The sequence below is a fragment of the Trachemys scripta genome, chromosome 20 (genome assembly GCF_013100865.1).
Source record: "Trachemys scripta elegans isolate TJP31775 chromosome 20, CAS_Tse_1.0, whole genome shotgun sequence".
Classification (NCBI taxonomy): Eukaryota; Metazoa; Chordata; order Testudines; family Emydidae; genus Trachemys; species Trachemys scripta.
Genome location: NC_048317.1, coordinates 3,763,418 through 3,781,240, shown reverse-complemented (window position 1 = coordinate 3,781,240; position 17,823 = coordinate 3,763,418). Strand labels below are relative to the sequence as shown.

The 17,823-nt window shown below is 49.9% G+C and overlaps 1 protein-coding gene across 2 annotated transcripts; it reads left to right on the top strand.

The window, feature by feature from the left end:
• Window positions 1-31: 31 nt before the first annotated feature.
• On the top strand, window positions 32-10,373 carry NCDN (neurochondrin). Of its 2 annotated transcripts, none has more exons than XM_034754372.1 (7): window positions 32-324; window positions 2,495-2,634; window positions 3,150-4,145; window positions 5,042-5,283; window positions 6,490-6,714; window positions 7,570-7,712; window positions 8,034-10,373. In XM_034754372.1, the coding sequence occupies exons 2-7, from the start codon at window positions 2,509-2,511 to the stop codon at window positions 8,468-8,470; spliced, it is 2,169 nt and encodes a 722-aa protein (XP_034610263.1). In that variant the 5' UTR covers window positions 32-324; window positions 2,495-2,508; the 3' UTR covers window positions 8,471-10,373. The 2 variants fall into 2 exon arrangements, with proteins under 2 accessions (XP_034610263.1, XP_034610264.1); XM_034754373.1 differs by having other exon boundaries at window positions 32-351.
• The last annotated feature ends 7,450 nt before the right edge of the window (window positions 10,374-17,823 follow it).

The following is a 17,823-nucleotide window of genomic DNA, read 5'->3' as shown; positions in this document are numbered from 1 at the left end:
GTCCACCTCTGACCCGGAAAGACAACCTCACCCCCCACAGGGACCCGGAAGCGGAAACAGCCGCGGCGACGCCGGAGAGCGGTGGTTTCTGTCTCTAGCGTGGCCTTGCCGCCTCTGCCCCGTAGGAGCCGCCCGGTTAGGAAAGGGCCTCGCGGGACCATCTTGCCTGCGGAGAGCGGCGGGGGAGTCCTACCGCCGGACTTTGCCCATATTCGGCATGGCGGCGGCTGCATCACCCGCCGCCTAACAATCCAGCACGCGATTGGCTAGAGCGGGAGCGTGGGGCTCGCTGATTGGCTGGAGGGAGAGGCTGACGGTTGTGAGGTGAGGGCCCTGGGGCCGGCGGCTGATGTGAGGGCAGCGTGTTCAGGCTCTCATAGCTGTGAATGAGGGGAACTTTGGGGGAGTGGAGGGAGCTTCTGAGTCAGCCCCCTCTGAGACCAGATCCCGGGGGGGGGGGGCTGGCCAGGGCCTGGGGGATGAATGGGGGGCATGGTATGTAAGCGAGTTGACAGGCACATCTGGATGGGGGGAGGACAGGGAGGATACCCCCAGGGACAGGAGCCCATCTCACCAGACAGTCAAGCTTGGTCACTCTTTCTACCCACCCCTACAGTTTTTTGGGGGGTCGTGCCCCAGTCTTTTAACAAGGCAACTGACTCCCAGAAGCCCACTAACAGGGCCCTGGGAAATGCTGCCACATGGCGATGAATAAAGCCTTGGGTCGTGATGCCCAAACTTGCAGGGTGCAGGAGATCCAAGGGTTGCAGGACGTGGTGTTGGCGTGTCATGGCACAGCCTTCCCCTGTGAATCTGTGCTGGATGAGGCAAGGGACTCTGTGCTGCTGGGAGTGCCACCGTTCTGGGGGGACACGAAGCCGAGGCCCTGGCTACTAGTGGATATTAAGATCCTTAGAGCTGGTCTAATTTCAACACAGGCAATTGTTTTACGGCCTCTGACAATGTCACCCCCTTGGTTTGGATTCACCTACTACCATGACACAGTTCTATAGCATTGCTGTGCACTGTGAAACGCTGGCTGCCTACCATCCCAGAGGTGGCTGCATTTCTGTGGTGGATGATGTCTATATAATAGTTTATAAAGTGATGTGCATTGTTCCAGAGGGAGAGGAGCTCTGAAAATGTAACTGCTAAAACTAGCACTCTCTCACCCATCCACACACTTTAATTTAGTCAGGCTTCCAGTAATATGTAGTTTCAGGTCTCCTTCATTTAGTCTAATAGGCAGATTTATGACTCAGGAGGCACATCTGTAATATGCAAATACACATTCGTGTTAGTATATGCTGATTTACATATTGTGGTACCATAATACCAAATGGCTATTTAAAAAGCTTTATGCAAAGTGACTAGGGTACAATCACAGATTTCATCCCTCAAATATTGTGACTGTTTTGATGTGAAATGCCAAAAAGAATCCAACGCTGCAAAATATCCTTGTGAAAAACCAAAGTTTGTTGTTGAGCAGTGGAAGCACGCATACAAAATATCCACACTCTTGTTTTCTATTTGTCTAGTGCTTCTGTAACTTTAAAATAGCCTCAACAATTTAAACCAAATTTGGTTTAAAAGCTTTTTTCATGTGTGGGTTTGGAAGCACTGAACCATGTTTGAGCCTGGAACAAATGTTTATAGCCGAGTAATAAACTTCTCTGAAACTGTGGTTTGTAATGGAAATGCTGATGACAGATTCTTGAGCCCAGCCACTCGAATACGTACTATAATTAAGGAAGCTTGCTGGTATGTAATTATCCAAACAAAAGAAAGCTGCCAGCAGCCTGCGTGGAATACGCATTTGAGAAAGGCGCTACCCTACAATTTAAGCTAGAAATAAATTTGGTTCGAAATGAGCAAAAGTTGGCATCCCTTAGTTTGAAATGGTTTTTAATAATTTCTTCTCTCTTTATTTAAATAAGAATAGACCATGTAGTCCAAATCAGTCCATTGATCTGGCAGTGATCAATATTTGATACTTCAAATAAATGCACAAAGCAACAACCATAACACCTGGCCAATTTTACCATGCTGCAGATTCCTTCCTGATTCCTACATTTATCAGTTTATGCCCTGAAGCCTGATGTTTGATTACCCTTATGGTAGCTTACATGACTACAGATTTTATTATGGGCCGTAAAATAACCCAGCTCCTTTTCAAATCCAGCCACTGCATTTGAGATGCTGACCGTCTGCAGTGGGGAATTCTACAGACTGAGCACATGGGCAGGAACATTTTCCTTTTCTTTTAGATCTTTTTGTGATTAATTTAATCCTTGTTCTCTGATTATGGGGCAGGGTGATGACGGGGCTCTCATTAGTTCTCAGTGATCTTAAACATCTCGGTCACGTTCCCCTCTGACTCTTCTTCTTACTTAGAGCGTCTCTCCATCATACCAGATTTCTCCATTCGGACTGGCAGCCCCATCCCATCCTAGTGCTTTCTGGTCTGGTAAACGCTGCCTTTCTGTGTTCACAGGTGGACTTGGCATCATGACTTCCCATTCAGGAGCTTCTCCCGAGGCCAGTGAAAGCACAAGGAATGCAACGCTGGAGCGGTGCCTGAGTGTGCTCAGAGACGCAAAACATGACAGTGAGCAGTTTGCAGCCCTGCTCTTGGTAAGAGTCCATTTCCGGCTGGCACAATAGAGTGCAACCACTTCAGAAACAAACGTAGGAACAGCCACCATCGGTTAGATGTCCCTGCAGGGAGAATTGTTAGTGCAGGGGACTGGGAGTCAGGATTCCTGGGTTCTATTTCCAGTTCTGCCACTGACATGCAATGAGACTTTGGGCAAGTTCCTCCAAATCTCTATGCCTTGACCTTCCTGTTTGTAAAATGGGGGTGAAACACGTCCCCATGGGGTTGTTGTGAGAGTTAATGGGTGTTAGCAGAGCACACAGAGACGCTCAGCTGGAAGATGCTGTGAGTGTTCACAGCTGTACCTTTTGTCCAGGTGCCCAGGCTGCTGTGCAGATCTGGGGGCAGCTGGATGGTTGGGGGTCCACTTCACTGTATAAATGAATGAGTTCCTCTGGCCTCTTTTTTTAACTGCTCCGCCCTGCAAAGAGCTCCTAGCAAGGCCTCTGCCCATGCGCTTGTGCTGCTCACAGATCCCTGGTTTGTCTGGCAGGTGACCAAAGTGGTCAGAGCGGGAGATGTCGACTCCAGAACCCGTCGCCGGATCTTTGATGCAGTTGGATTCACGTTCCCAAACCGGCTTCTTGCTTCCAGGGAGCCCCCACCTGGCTGTCCAGAGCACATGTTCCGAGGACTTGGTCTCACTCTGCTGGCATGTTTCTGCACTGATTCGGAGTTAGCCAGCCATTCCCAGATCCTTAACAAAATCCCGACCTTCAACAACATCCTGGCTTCCCCATCTGATCCAGACGATCTGTCCACGAGCTCCATGATCGATGACGTTTACCAGTGTCTGGGTGCTATCATGGGCACTCCCAGGGGCCCCAAAGAGTTGGTATCCCAGGGAACCGTGTCAGCTCTGTGCCAGGCCTACGTGAATCGCAATTACGGCTGTGACCGCGCCCTTGAGCTGCTCCTGGGGCTTCTAGCCACAGCAGAGACTAAGTGCTGGCAGAGAGCCACCCCTGACCTCATGGCTGTGCTGAACAGGCTCAGTGAGGAATTCCACCAGGCTGAAGACATGACCAAATTCCAGCTGTGTGATGTTCTGCCTCACTTTGTATCTCCAGCGCTGCTGCTCGCCCGGGACCGACAGGGTTCCGAGTGCCTCTGCAACCTTTACAGAGGCCTGGCTAGCATCCTGAGCAGCAAACTGAGCCAGTCCCAGCGAGACCCTGCACTGAAGCTTGCTGCCTGCCTCACCCAGGCCTGTGGCTCAGAATGGATCCCAACAGAGAGGGCCGGGAGCAAGTTCCTGGCCCTGCTGGTGAACCTGGCCTGTGTGGAGGTCCGTCTGTCCCTGGAGGAGCTGGACCCGGCAGATGTGGATGGGAAGCAGGAGGTGGTAACAGGCTGTTACACCCTTATTGAGCTGGGGATCCTGGAGTGCATGAAAGAAGAGAAACCGCGGTTGAGGGAGGCGCAGAAATTGCAACTAGTGAGAATCATGGAGGAGGCATTTGGGGCTGTAATACACTACCTGAGACAGGTAAAGCTATGACTGGAAATAGCCCCCCTCCCTGGCATGCCTGCCTCGTGGGGTCAGTCACTGGGAGATCTCGCTGTTGCTGGGGTTTGGGAGATCCCAAATGCACACAGGCCCATGCCTGTTTTCATGGAAGTCAGGGAGAGTTTGCTTTGGCCTCTACATGTTTTTGTTTTCTTCTGTGTAGTTTAAAAGCTGTATCCCCAGCTTCCCTATCTGACATAATCCCCTCCCCAGGTGCTCCTTTTTGCTCCCTGTTCCCATCGCCCAGACGCTTGGAACAGTTCTCACTGATTCCAAAAACATCTGTACTGGTCTTCTCAAAGTGTTTTCAGATCTGACAGGTCACGAGACATTCAGAATCATGAACACTGTGATTATCCTCATATTGGTGACTCCGTTTTCCCTGCAAAGGAAAAGATATTTGTCAGCTGCTGTCTAGAGACCAGCCAGAATCAGGAATCAATGCTTTCTAGCATCAGAAATCCCAGGAGATTGTAAACCTGTCCCTGGTCCATTGGTCTTGCAGTGCTGACTCTGGTCCAGGACTGAATACAGCAAGTCCTGGACCTAGGAGCAGTGTAATTTTCATTCCCTGTGTAGCTGAAGGGCAAGGTGGCCCAGTTCGCTAGCTTTCGGGGGAGTGTCAAGACTTAACGCTGAAAGGAAGTATGTCTCAATTGAAATGCGTTTATCAGTTTACCTCACTGGAGTGAGCTGCAGAGCCCAGCTTTTCCTGCAGTGTTTTCCTGTCCTTTACTAATTGCTCAGCGCCGAGGGGAAGGGCCATCCAGGGTTTCCTGCCTCACTTCATAGGGGAGGCTGAAATGGGGAAAAGCCTCTGCTCCCAGAGCTCCCCTCTGCAGCGTCATCTTATGCCTGTTTTGTTCCCTGGGCAGGTGGGAGAGCAGAAGCTGAAGGATCCTTTCATATTTGCCTCTGTTCGAATCCTCGGTGCCTGGCTGGCTGAAGAGACCTCCTCTCTCAAGCAGGAAATCTGCGACCTCCTGCCTTTCCTCATTCAGTACGCAAAGACGCTTTTCCAAGAGGGGGACAAAGCCAGGAGCCCATCCCAGCATGCGGCGGAGCTGGCTGGACTGGGCAGCACTCAGGGATCTGTGTGGCCCAGAGACGCTCTAAGGTGAGTATCTCAAGCACAGGATAGACACAGTTATGCTGCTGCCTGAGGTACTCCTACATCTTGGCACAGAAACCTAGCTCACATCAGACTGTGGGGCCATCAAGTCTGTATCCTGCTTCCAGCAGCAGCCCACAGCTGATGTCTCAGAGGAAGGAAAAAGCCCATAATACATCTATGTACTTGTGCAACTCTGCATGAGGTGGCTAGAGAAATCCCTTCTTGAGCCCCAGGGCAACAGCCAGTCTTGGAGCATGAGAGCTGACACTTCTTGTCTTAGCAGAACTGCAGAAGATCATCATTCATATGTTTTTAGGAGTCCTGCCACAATATTTGATTTCAACCCCTCCTGCAACATAGTGTTCCCCAGGTTGACTGCATTCAGTGGGAACTAGCATTCCTTTTGTTCTAAACTTCCCAGCCATTCATTTCCAGTGTCCCCTTGTTCAAAGCAAAGGGGGACGATCAGATTTTGTATTTTTCACTCTTGTTAACCCCACTCTTTCAGTCATAGGGTTTGTACAGAACATGCCACTGTAGTCTCAAAGCACCTTTTCTTTCTGAGCTGAATAATCCTGCCGGTGTGATCCTAGCACTTGGAGATCAACTAGCACATAGGGATGGGGACCTTCGGCAGAATGCCATAAACTTGACAGTACTTCCAGCCAGTCTGTGACTGCGAGGGGCCAGGACAGGGAGTTGAACCTGGGTCTCCTGGACGGCACTGCAGTGCACACACCAGGCTTCTAGCCTTGTGTTTCACAGCTTGACTGTAGTTCAGCGGTATACATGGATTCCTCGTTTGCTGTTCAAGAGGCAGTTGGAACTCCCTTTGTAAGATTCCAGGATGGATTGATTGATTATGCCGATAACGAGACTAGCCAGAGTTGTAACGGTTAATGCAGCAAAGAGTTCTGGAAGGGTTCCAGAACCTCCTGCATCAGAGCTTAGCTATTAGGTGTTAGGGTGAGACCGTCCTAGGAGCAGATTTCCCACATCTGCCTGCTGTGAGGTTTCTTGCACGTTATTCTGAAGCATCCTATTGGAGACAGGACACTGGATTAGATAGCCTGTGGGTTGATCCAGTCTGATCATTCCTATGTTCCATTCTCCCATGCACTCATTTTGTTTTTAACAGATTGAAATGTCAGCCTGTAACCAGCTAACTGCATCTCCTTTACTGTATTTCCCACCCCGTCCCCTCTCCAGATTTCTGCTACCTGGCTTGTGCCATTTGACGGCAGAGGACCGACCTCGGGAAATCCTTATCTCAGAGGGGGCTCCAGCATTGCTGTGTCAATATTTCCTGCACCAGTGGGAGTTGTTGGCCTCTGACCCCCAGACCTCTGCTCCTCCAGACAGCATAGAAATCAGTTTGCAAACCACCTGTGGAGTTTTCCTTAACCTTGTGGTGACCGCTCCAGACTTGGTCAGGTAACAAACCTGGAACTGCAGGAATCCACTTGTTTTAAGATCTTTAGTAAGAAAAAAGAAGGTGCCAGGAGAGAGGAGTTTGGTGGGTTTCAGGCTAGTTCCCAGCATGTCACTAATTGGCTCCCCACTGGCAGGCTCAGAAGAGAGGCCAGAACTGCATGTGCCATGGCACTGAATTTCACTCTCAGGTCAGGCTGGAGGCATGTGACAGAGCTAGGGTTTCCCTTCGGCTGCTCTAGCGCTACGCTGCCCGGTGCTTTGAGCTGCATTAGAGAAAGCTGAATCCAGCCCTTCTGGGCAAGGAGTTGGGTCCTCAAAATGCAGACCTCGTCCAAAAGGGATTTTTTAGAAGGGTGCCTCATTACTCAGGTTTCTACATTCTGCATGTGTGAATCAGGTCAGCCACCAACAGGCGTGGGCTCGTGTTAGCCCTGCAGACCAGACCCAGCCACTGGGACAAGCCAGAGTTTGTTCTTCCTTACACATCATAGACAATGAGCAGGGTGATTCTGAGGTAGAAAGAGCTCTGATGGCACCTCAGGGCCCAGGTGCAGTTTGTGGTGCGAGGACGGAAAGAAATTGCCTTTTGACCTGTAACAGGAGTGTGATCGTTTGGGACATCACTGAGAGAAAGAATTAGAGTTGTCACCGCCCTCTGGAGTCCTGATTACAGCCACTTTCTGGCACCAACTTTGCTGTAAAACATGCATCCGGTTTGCCCAGGACTCCAGGGTTTAGGATTGGGACTTTCCCACTGTGACAGTGTTGCTTCCCTGCCTCGGGGTTAAGCCTGGCACCTCTGGGTGCTTCCGGCTCCGCTCAGCGCACGTCTCTCTGGGTTGGTTTTCTCTCTAGGCGAGACAGATGCTTTTCCTCCCTGATGGATGCGCTGCTGAAGTCTCTCCCGGCTCTGCTGCCCCAGAGAGATCGCCTTGTTCTAGCAGCCAACGTTACCACGCTGGGCTTGATGATGGCCAGGATCCTTGACACTTCTCCAGGTAAGAAGTGATCCTGGTGACGAAGCTGAGCACTTTTATTGTCAATGGGACGGGACTGGGCTCGGGGGAGATTGCACAGCAGGGGTGACCTGCCCAGTTTGGGGTCAGGAGTCCTGTTCCTGGAAAGATGTGTTGAGTGAACAAACCAAAACCTCATGGAGCAAAGAACATGCGGTACGCCTGTGAGGTGCTGGAAAGGCGTGGATTAAGGAACTCCCCTATCACCTATTCTGCACCTGCTGAAGAAAGCCCTGTAGCAAGCTGACTCCTGGGAGCATGCCAAGCTGGCCTGGCCAATTAATTCATTTCCCATTTTTTCAGGTCTCCAGGGGATGCCACTAGCCGAGAACTTCTTCGAAGCCGCTATCTGCTTCCTTTCTCAGGCCCATGCTGCCCGGGCAGATCCCACCAGCCAGTGCTTGGTCCTGGCTGTGTCACCAGCCTATGAGGCGGCCTGGGCGGACCTCAGTGAGCTGTGGTTCCTGGGGATGCAGGCCTTTGCCAGCTGCGTGCCGCTCTTTCCCTGGCTGCCCCAAACGGTCCTCCGGTCACGTTGGCTAGACAACCTCTTGCAGTTATTGGGCCAAGCTGCCCCGGTCTCAGTGGACTTTGATCTCCTTACGGCATTGCAGGGCGTGTTGCTGGAGCTGGCCAGAGCCAGCCAGCAATGCAGAGAGGTGATGGTCTTACAGCAGGGCAAGAAGCTGGCCAACCGTTATGGCATGGCAGCATTAGAACAGTGCCTTTGTGAGCGGTGAAGGGCCCCTCCTCCCACAGCCGCGGGGTGCGGGGAAGAAAGCCAGGTGTTTTCCTAGCTCCTCACACACCTTTCAACTGTTTACTGCCAGGACGTGGGCAAGAAGTGTTTAAGTAGCCAAACACCTCGTAAAATTAGAGAGGTGCAGTCAGAGCTCAGCAGGGCCCGGAGGAGCAGGGTTTGCTCTGCCTAGCACTTGCTGTTCAGAATAATTGCTGCTTGGCTGCGTTTTGGCTCTCTGCATTCACAGATTCGGGCGGGCGGCAGGGGAGGGGGAGTTGGGTCCCAACGGGAGAGAGGGCCGACGTGAGGGTGCCCTTAGAAATGCGTTCTGTTCAGGACTAAGGAGGTTCTGGCATTGCTGGGGAAGTGGCCCGCTGACCAACTCTCCCTGGATTCCATGTTCTGGGGGTGGTTTCCAAGGAGGTTTGTGTATAAGGCCAATGAAAGCTTCTCTCAAGCCTGAGCCAGGAACTGAGCAAGCTTGCTCTGCAGAGCTCTGCTAGCACACGTCAGTGCAGGCCTACAGCTTTCCAGTCCTGGGCCACCGCACGGCTTTACCTCTCCTGTGACCAGCAGCACCCCCTGCTGGTCAAATCTGGGATCTCATGCAGCTCTCTTAACATACCTCCACCCTGAACTGCAGCCCTCCCCTGATCTGCCAAGCTGGGGCTTCCCTACCAATGCATCTCATCCCTAAAATGAAGCCCCCCTCTCAGTCCTGACCTGCTATTCTAGTCCTGAGGTCTCAGCTGAGCAACAGGGACACCCCTGTGTCAAATTGTCTGATGGTGCCATGATGCAAGGTGAGCAAAATTCCACTGGGGCCCAGATCCAAGACTGCAAGAAGTTAGTTCCCTTGTGACCTGAGCCTGCCTTGCACTGGGAGCTGCTGGTGAAATGACTGCACGCTCTCAGATCAAGCAGCGTGATTGTACATAGTGCAGCTCAGCTTTTGTTTCAAAAGGGTCAAAGCTGCAGTTAATTTTGGTCTGTCATTGTTGGCAGGTCTCTTTCGTTGTTATAAGAATGGACGTTTATCTCCCCATTAAACCAGGCACTGCACTGGAGAGCACCCCCAGGCCATGGATACATGGAATCCTGGGATTTCAACTTCCCAGGATGTTGATTTTATATTTTCTCATCTTGACCAAACGATTTTTATTTGTCTCTCCCTGGGCTCTTGAATGCAGCCTATAAACCCTGTGTTCCCATGTGCGGGATGGCTTTGCCCTTTCCAAAAGAACCAAGGAAGATCTTGACCTTCTCTCATGCTGTTGGCATTTCAAATGTTAAATAAAGTGTTTTAATAAAAGCCCAATTGCAACAGAAGAATTTGTTTGTTGCTTCAGTTTGCAAAGCCCTTTGCTAATGAGATTTAATTCTATGAAAGTGCGTGAGCTTCTCTCGTCCTTTCACTTTGCCGGGCCTCCTAAAGTCACCCTGCGTGTGATTACAGCAGCAGATCAGAAAGAGGACTGGAGAGCTCCAAAGATGAGTAAGGCTAGGGGGCTCCAAAAATCGCCTACCCTTTACCCCCTGAACATTTCCAAGGCTCTGATGACCTCACCAGGCCGCCTAACCAAGTATGGACCCAATCTTGCAGGGCCATTACGCTGATGGACGCCTATGCCACCCAGAGCTTCTTACCACATTGGGGCCTGTAAAAGGAGCCTATTTTTAACCCTGAGGGTAATTAGTCCTTGGAACAACTTATCTAGGGCATATGGTGGATTCTCCATCGTGTGGCGTCTTTAAAGCCAGAGCTGGATGACTTTCTGAAAGACTCACTCTACCTCAGCCAGAAGTTGTGGGCTGGATGCAGGAATCACCAGGTGAAATTCTCTGACCTGTGTTCTATCGGTGGCCGCATGAGATGGTTGGAGTGGTCCCTTCTGGCCTTCAGATCCATTTATCCCCAGAAACCCTCAACACAATCTAGCCGTATATCCACAGGAGGGCAGAGCTGCTTGTCTGAACTAATAAATAATCTCTTTATTACTGCGTGTTTCATGTTGTATGTGGGGGTTCCCTTAACAGCTCGTACAGTACTGTGGGTCTCCGTCAGTTTCACCCGTTCCTCTGGTTTCATTGAAATAAGCAGCTGCTCTTTTTATCCACTAGGGTGCAGAGCACAACTTCATCACAGACAAGACTGCTAATAACAGCATGAATAGCCCAGTGCGCAGGTGGGGTTTTTACTAACATGAAGCTCCCTGCATATCTTTTCTTCGTTCTGTCTCATGCAGTATATTGGCCCCTGAGTAATGAAACGCCTGATAGTAACTGACCGATCCAACAATGCTGTTCAAAAGTGATCAAGGTGAAGAGTGGGAGTGGTGTGACTGTTAGTTCAAATGATTTGGTTCCTGGCTGTTTGATAAAATTAGATGATCAGATTTACTCAAGGCTGAATTAAGAGGTGGAAGGCGTGTGTGTGTGTGGTTTTTATGTTTCCCCATGATAATGATATTTACGGGACAAATGCTTGTACGATATTTCTGCAGCCATGAGATAAGTTCTATTTGTTTTGCCGGCTCACCTGCCCTCTGATCCGTCTCTGCTAGTGCTGCTTCTGACATTCTGGTCCTATTTCAGATAACTGCACTTCTGATAATACCACAGGAAAGTTTCCTTCCCCACCAAATATTGAAACTCCCCCCCCCCCCCCCAGTTCAGTGCTGGACCAGTGCCTTTTAAAGGCTGATATGATCAAACCATCTGCTCTAGCCTTATGGAAAAAGGGGCTTCTCTAGGAGGAGGGGGTGTTATTTGTAACTTGCAAAGCTCAATAGCAGACCTCACACTCAGAAACATTCAGCCCACCTAAAATAGCTTCCCACGTTGAGAAGTCTGTTTAAACATGTGTCCTCGTGTTTCTGTAGCTCCAGGGCCTGTACATGTTACGGAGGTGATTTGACCTTCTGGGCGGAAGGAGATGGAAAACTAGGAACGACAAAAGTTTTTTTAAAACTCAAAAATCCTCATAACTTTTCTCTCTAATGTGACACAAAACAAATCCCTGCTGCTGTGAAGCAGGACAAAGGGTTTATAGACACCCTGTCAGGTGACTTGCATAATTCACAGCTTCACGGCTCGTGACTAACGTTGTCCCAAACTCCTGCCAATAAACCCTTGATTGCACCCTATGCCATCACGTAGGCTGTCCCTATAAAACCCCAATGCTACTCACAGGCAGAAGAGTGTGCTGTTTGTTTGTATATATCTGTGATGATGGGTTCTTTTCTCTCCATGCTAAGGGAGGGGCTCTTGGACCAGCAAGTCCTTTATCCTTCTGTTGCTCCCCCTGGATACGGATTTCAAAGAACTTTATAGATGTTAGTGAATTTAACCTCAGGGTTTCCCTCTGAGGTGAGGAATGTATTGTACCCATTTTACAGAAGTGGAAACTGAGGCGCACAGCAGCAAGATAAGGCTATGGAAGAGCTAGGAGTACAGCACAGCTCTCCTGATGCTCAGTTCTATGCTGTTACTGTTAGACTAGCCCATGCTGCTGCTTAACCTGATATAACCATATCAGTCCAGGGATAAAAAACCTATAGCCTAGATGGACCAGTTAAATGCAATTTTATCCAAAGAAAATTCACTAGTGAAGATGAGCTCTCTGTTCAGGAGCCAGCCAGCTACTCTGAGGCATGACCACCAGGGGTCACCCTAAGAGCTTTTAACAAAAAAAGTTCTTCGGCTAGTGTTTGCCACTCTCAAAGAGGCGAGAACAAACTGTTCAGGGTGGCTGTGCTCTGAAAACTCCTGGTGAGGGGGCACTGTCAGATTCCTGGGATAGAGAGGACAAGAAGAGAGGAGCTTCCTTGGACGAAGGTCTTAGCTGGATTGTTTTTTTCAAACTCCCAGTCTTATGTAAGGCATTTGCTTTCATAATCAAAGCAATGGCATCTGCTGCCTGGAGTCACCTGCCGTTCAGAGGCGTATCTTCTGATCTCCCTAGCTTGGAACCGAATGCAAGTCAAAACAAAGGCAAGCAGCCCTAGGAATGATCGTCCAAGCCCAGCAAGCGGATGAATCTGCCAGGGTTAAAGATGGTGCATCACCGTGTTAGCATGGGCCCGTCAGCACCCTTCCTGCTGATTAGGTGAAGCTCCCCGTCCTGCCAAGAAAGCCTGGCCCTCGGCAAACAACGGGACCGGCAAAAGGAATTGAAATATTTTAAAATGCATTTCAGATCATCAAAACCTGCTGAATGATTTAATAAAGGTGGCTCCTGCTCTATATTCCATGTGCTATTCCACCTCTGATCACTAGGCCTGGATCACCCATTAGCAGAGGATATCGTCAATAGGAGATATGTGCCTGCACCCACAGCAGACTGGACCCCTCGGCTCAGCGCTAGAATTCTCCGCCTCCCCGCTCCTGAGCAGTGCCAGCCTGATGACCCCAGAGACTGGAAACTTCCCACGCACAGTGCCTGGACAGAGCCCTAGCTGGGTACAAGTGGGATTCCCTTCTAAGAGGGGGAGGGGAATCCAGTCCCTGTGACCCATTTGATCCTTAACCTTTCATGCCAACCAGGGCAGTAGCTGGCGGCAATGGTGATGTCTGTGATATGGACACTTGTGCCACCTGGAAAAATACTAAGAGCCACCGTCTCCATTCAGACCAGCCCTTTAACTGCTCCATCCAAGGGCAATGACTTTGGGGAACTATCAGTCCTGTTAGATTAGAAGTAGTCCCCTAAACTCCTGATTCCTGTACTCCACAGCCCAGGGAAGGCACACTGTTGCTCTGGCAGGATGTGGGAATGAATGTCCATTGCTCGAAAGAGGGGGGTGGTAGCTCAAGCCATTGGCAGTCCCCAGTTTGCTTAAAAGATACATGTTTCTTCACGTATGCGTAAGAGTGAATATACCCCCCTGGCTTTCCATGAGCCGACAGCACAGAGAGCTATCCCCGGTAGTCATTTGGGGGTTAGAAGGAGTTGGGGCTCAATGCCTGACAGTGACTTATTGCACAGGGCAAACACATTGCATAAGCCACTGGGCTGCCTGTGAAATACTATTGCAGCCCCAGCCCGGGATCTGGCTTTCTATAACACGGGTTTGGATGCAATATGCCTTTAAAGGTCGCTCTTTTCTTCCCTGGCCCAGTGTGCTCTGATGATACAAAGGGGGGGTTTTCTAGTGGTTACAGCACAGGGGCGGAGTTGGGAATCTTTGTATGCTAGGAGCACTCTAAAGGCCCCATCACACGGGGTAAGGTCTCAAGTGAGCTGCTGCATGTTTTGTTTTGGTTTATGTTTATAGCTTAAGGTGCAGCGCCAGTTCTGCACTAACATACGTTATCCGACAGTGCTTACTCATATCACATCATCTCCCCCTAAAAGCACTGGTGATTAAACTAAATATTTCATAAGGTTGCTATTGGGCGGCTGCACTGCCTCAGAAATCATCCAGGGCATTTGTTCAAATGGCTGGCTGCAAAATGCGATGAAGTTGGTTAGTTTTGCGAGGCTCAGTGGTGCCAGGAGTTGCACTGATTCCAGCTCACCTCTAGGGGTAGCTCTCATGTTAAACAAGTGCCTCTCATCTGAACCCTTTTCAGTCCTCTCAAGCCCCATATGAACTTTGTCATTATTTAGCTTTGTTTATTCTCTCTATATCTTTGAAATGGACACTGTGGGAACAGCCCATGACTCACCCACGTATGTGATGAGAGCTGGGACAGGATTCCTAATGGCAGAGAATCAATGTCGGCTGAATCAGCTCATTGTTTTGTAGGAAAACCCAAGCGACCATATAGTCTTATTTATGTGCCCCTAACCCCCAATTTCAGCCAGCTGTTTTCACTGGGGATGACATGTCTAAACTTAGGCTGCAAACGCCCTATAGCAGAGACTGCATAAAGCACCACACACATGCATGGTGCTGTATAAATGGTGATACGTCATCAAGGGGTAAACAGACCTGGCTGGGGATAACTTTCTGTCACCTCCACTATGTGACCAGTTTTTCAGGAATTGCTAATTTGGATGCCAATATTCACAAGTGAACAAGATTCCAGTTGACTTCAATGGGGTCAGGGTTTCACCCTTGGTAAATGGTGGTCTCAGCAGAGGATGACACATTTTCACTCTTGAATCCAGGAATCCATTTGTACAGTGAATTTGGAACTGGTAGGATCAAAGTCCCAGCTGGTTCAATGTATCACAACATGCACATTGCAGTTTTGTTTATTAGTGAACCCTTTGCTTATAGGGAAATTTTCCAATGCAAAAATTACTACAGTGTGTGTGTGTGCGCGCACACACACATGTGGCTCTTTGTTGTGTAACTGAAATGTATACACCCACAGTTAGATTACAGAGATATTTGAAATGATACTGTCCTATTGCTTTTGGCAGTCTGAACCAGTATAAAATGAAGCATATTCAATTGTGATCTCGTTGGGGCAAGGCCTGGGTTTCCATGTGTGTTGTGCAGCACTCATCACAATGGGGCCGTCACCCTGACGGGGGTTTCTGGACTCCACAATTGTATAAGTCATAAATAATAATCTCCATCAACATTTTGAAATCTGGCTGTTGCCTGTGGGGCAGCAAACGGTTTTTAAAGTTTGGTTTAAATGATGCACTTCAATGGCTGTTGGAAAATGCTCTAAATAAATCTGCAGTCCTGAGGGGCCGATGGGAACTTTTGCAAGTCTTGCACGTTGTGTAAGTTCTGTGTGACCTGCTCAGAGCGCAGTGGTGTGACGTCAGTGCAGCAATGGAAGTGCCTGGACAGTGCAGTAGGCTGGAAGGGCATGGAATGTGCAGTTTGCAATTCCAGTGATAGGGGAACTCCAGCCGGAGGGAGAGGGTTCTCACTGCTTCCATATGCAGTGGCTTCTCGGAGGCGCCAGTGAGGGGCTGGACAAAGCCAGGTGAGCTGCTCACCTAGGCACAGCAGACGAGGAAGAGGGACCTCGGCATGTTCCTGCGTTGACAGTCCTAACCTGGAAGAAAGGTGTGAATGAAATTATGTGTCCTGTCCCTTCGTCTTGTGTCTGTCTTGTCTACTTAGACAATGCTGTCTCGTCGTTTCCTGGAACTCCCCATCTGGCTGTATCTCCTACTTCAATTGTAAGCTGGTTGGGGCAGGGACTGGCTTTTTGTTCTGTTTGTACAGCACCTAGTGCATGACTGGAAGTTGTAGGCGCTCATGATAAAGCAAACTCATAGACTGACCCTGATCACTGCAGCAAGGAAGCAAGGGCCTCATCCTACCCCTGTCGAAGTCAATGGCAAAATTCCTCTTGGCTTCAATGGGAGCCGGCTTGGGCCCTGGTCATGAGGTGAGAACAAGCGAGGGAGAGTTGAATCCCCAGCAAAAGGGGGTTTGGTGGAGGGAGAACCTCTCATCTTCGAGAGCTGGGCCCTGCTGTGGGAGACAATGGGTGGTGGGTTCCTTCACTGAGGCAGACAGACACAGTCTCACAAACACACAATCCACAAAACACCAACATACACTCACACTTTCTAAACGTATTGCACCTTCCTCTGAAGCAGCTGGTGCTGGCCACTGTCAGAGACAGGATCCTGTGTTGGATAGGCCCCGGGTCTATCCAGCCGGGCAATTCCTGCCCTCCTCCACCTCCACACAGAGGAGAGCAGAGAGCCGCTCTGCTGAGAATTATTCTCCCAGGTGCCCATAGGGATTTGTCACCAAACAAGTTCACCGGGACTATTTGGGAACAGTGTGGTAGCTTTGTGCTTTTTTGTTTTTTTCCAGTGGAACCACAGCTTCCTCTCTGATGCTCCCAGCTGAGATCCCAGCCTCCCCCATTGTGTTGCGATCCTGTGGCAAGCGAGTTAGCTGTGTTTGCCACTAGCATTTTGCACAGTTGCGCCTCTTTCAGATGAATAAAGAATCAACATTATACGGACTAGACGGGCGAGGGGCTTGAAGAATGAACTGGAACATAACTGCAAAATACAGCGTGGCCAATCCAATTTTTCTTAGCAAATGAAACGGATCTGGCAGCAAATAAATACAGCTCCAAAGAACTTTCAGGGGCAGTGTCCTTGAAAAGCATTTTTGGAAGAAGAGCAGGGAGAGGAATTGAAGAGCATCTGCAGAGATCAGCCCTTTACACCTCTGCACATCCCCCCTCCCTCCCTTAAATGCCATCTTTAATAGAAATAAATTAGAATAAATGATCAGCCTTTGCCTCCTAAAGACAGGTGGCGGAGTAATATTAAAAGAAAGGAATAAAAATTCACTTAATGAGCATTGTTAATTAAACCTGGAAATCAAAGAGGACTGAGTTGTGGGAATTCAGAGGGAAAATGAAAATGAAGGGAGCTGTAGCTCGGGGCAGGAAGAGTGGAATTAAATTAAATGTAATGTGGGATTCTGTTTGTTAATGTCTATCACACATCACAGTGTATTACAGTTTAGGCTAAAGTGTTTCTTCTCTGCTCATGCACAAATTACACCCTGCCAGGAATGGAAACTTCTGCACAACAATGGACAGTCTGGTCCTAGCAAAGACTTTCTGGCTGTTTATTATGGATATGACAATCAGACCAAAGGGGTCAAGGCCCCATTGTGCCAGGTGCTGCACAAACACAGACCAGGAGGCAGGCTGAAGCACTGACCATCTAAAAAGACAAAGGGTGGGAGAGGAAACTGAGGCACAGAGCAGGGCGGTGGCTTGCCCCAGGGCTGTGACAGAGCTGGGAATAGAACCCAGGTGTCCTGGGCCAGGGCTCTACCCACTGGCCTTCGGTGGCTTGGAGGGAAGGAAAATAAAAATAATCTTTAGTGTGGGGTGTGGGGGAAGAGGTTGCTCAGTTCCCAAACCGTTCTGCAGAGACGTCTCACTGAATAAACCGAGCTGGAGGAGGGAGAGCCCCGCACCTCCAATTGTCTGCCACTAAGGCCTTCCTCTGCCTCCTCCTCCTCCGTATCTCGGGGCGCAGTCTGGGCTCTGGAAGGGAGAAGGGAAATGGTAGTCGGGGCTAACAAGCGAACAAATAGAAGACAGCAGGAGAAGGGGAAGGATTTGGTAAAGAAAGCGGCTGGGTGCGCCCCATCCACCCTGCTGCAGGCACGTCCCCACGGGAAGGACCTCACGCCTCTTTCTAGGGACTGGGTTGGTTTACATGATGCGCTGGGTGCAGCTTTAATTGAGTTCTCCTCCTAGACACCCCCCCACACCTCCCGACACACACTCACCCCCACCCCAACACTCACCCCCTGACACACACTCACCCCCTACACCCCAACCCTCGCCCCCCACACACACCCCAACACACACTCACCCCCGACACACACTCACCCCCCACTCCCCAACACATACTCACCCCCTACCCCAACCCTCGCCCCCCCCACCCCG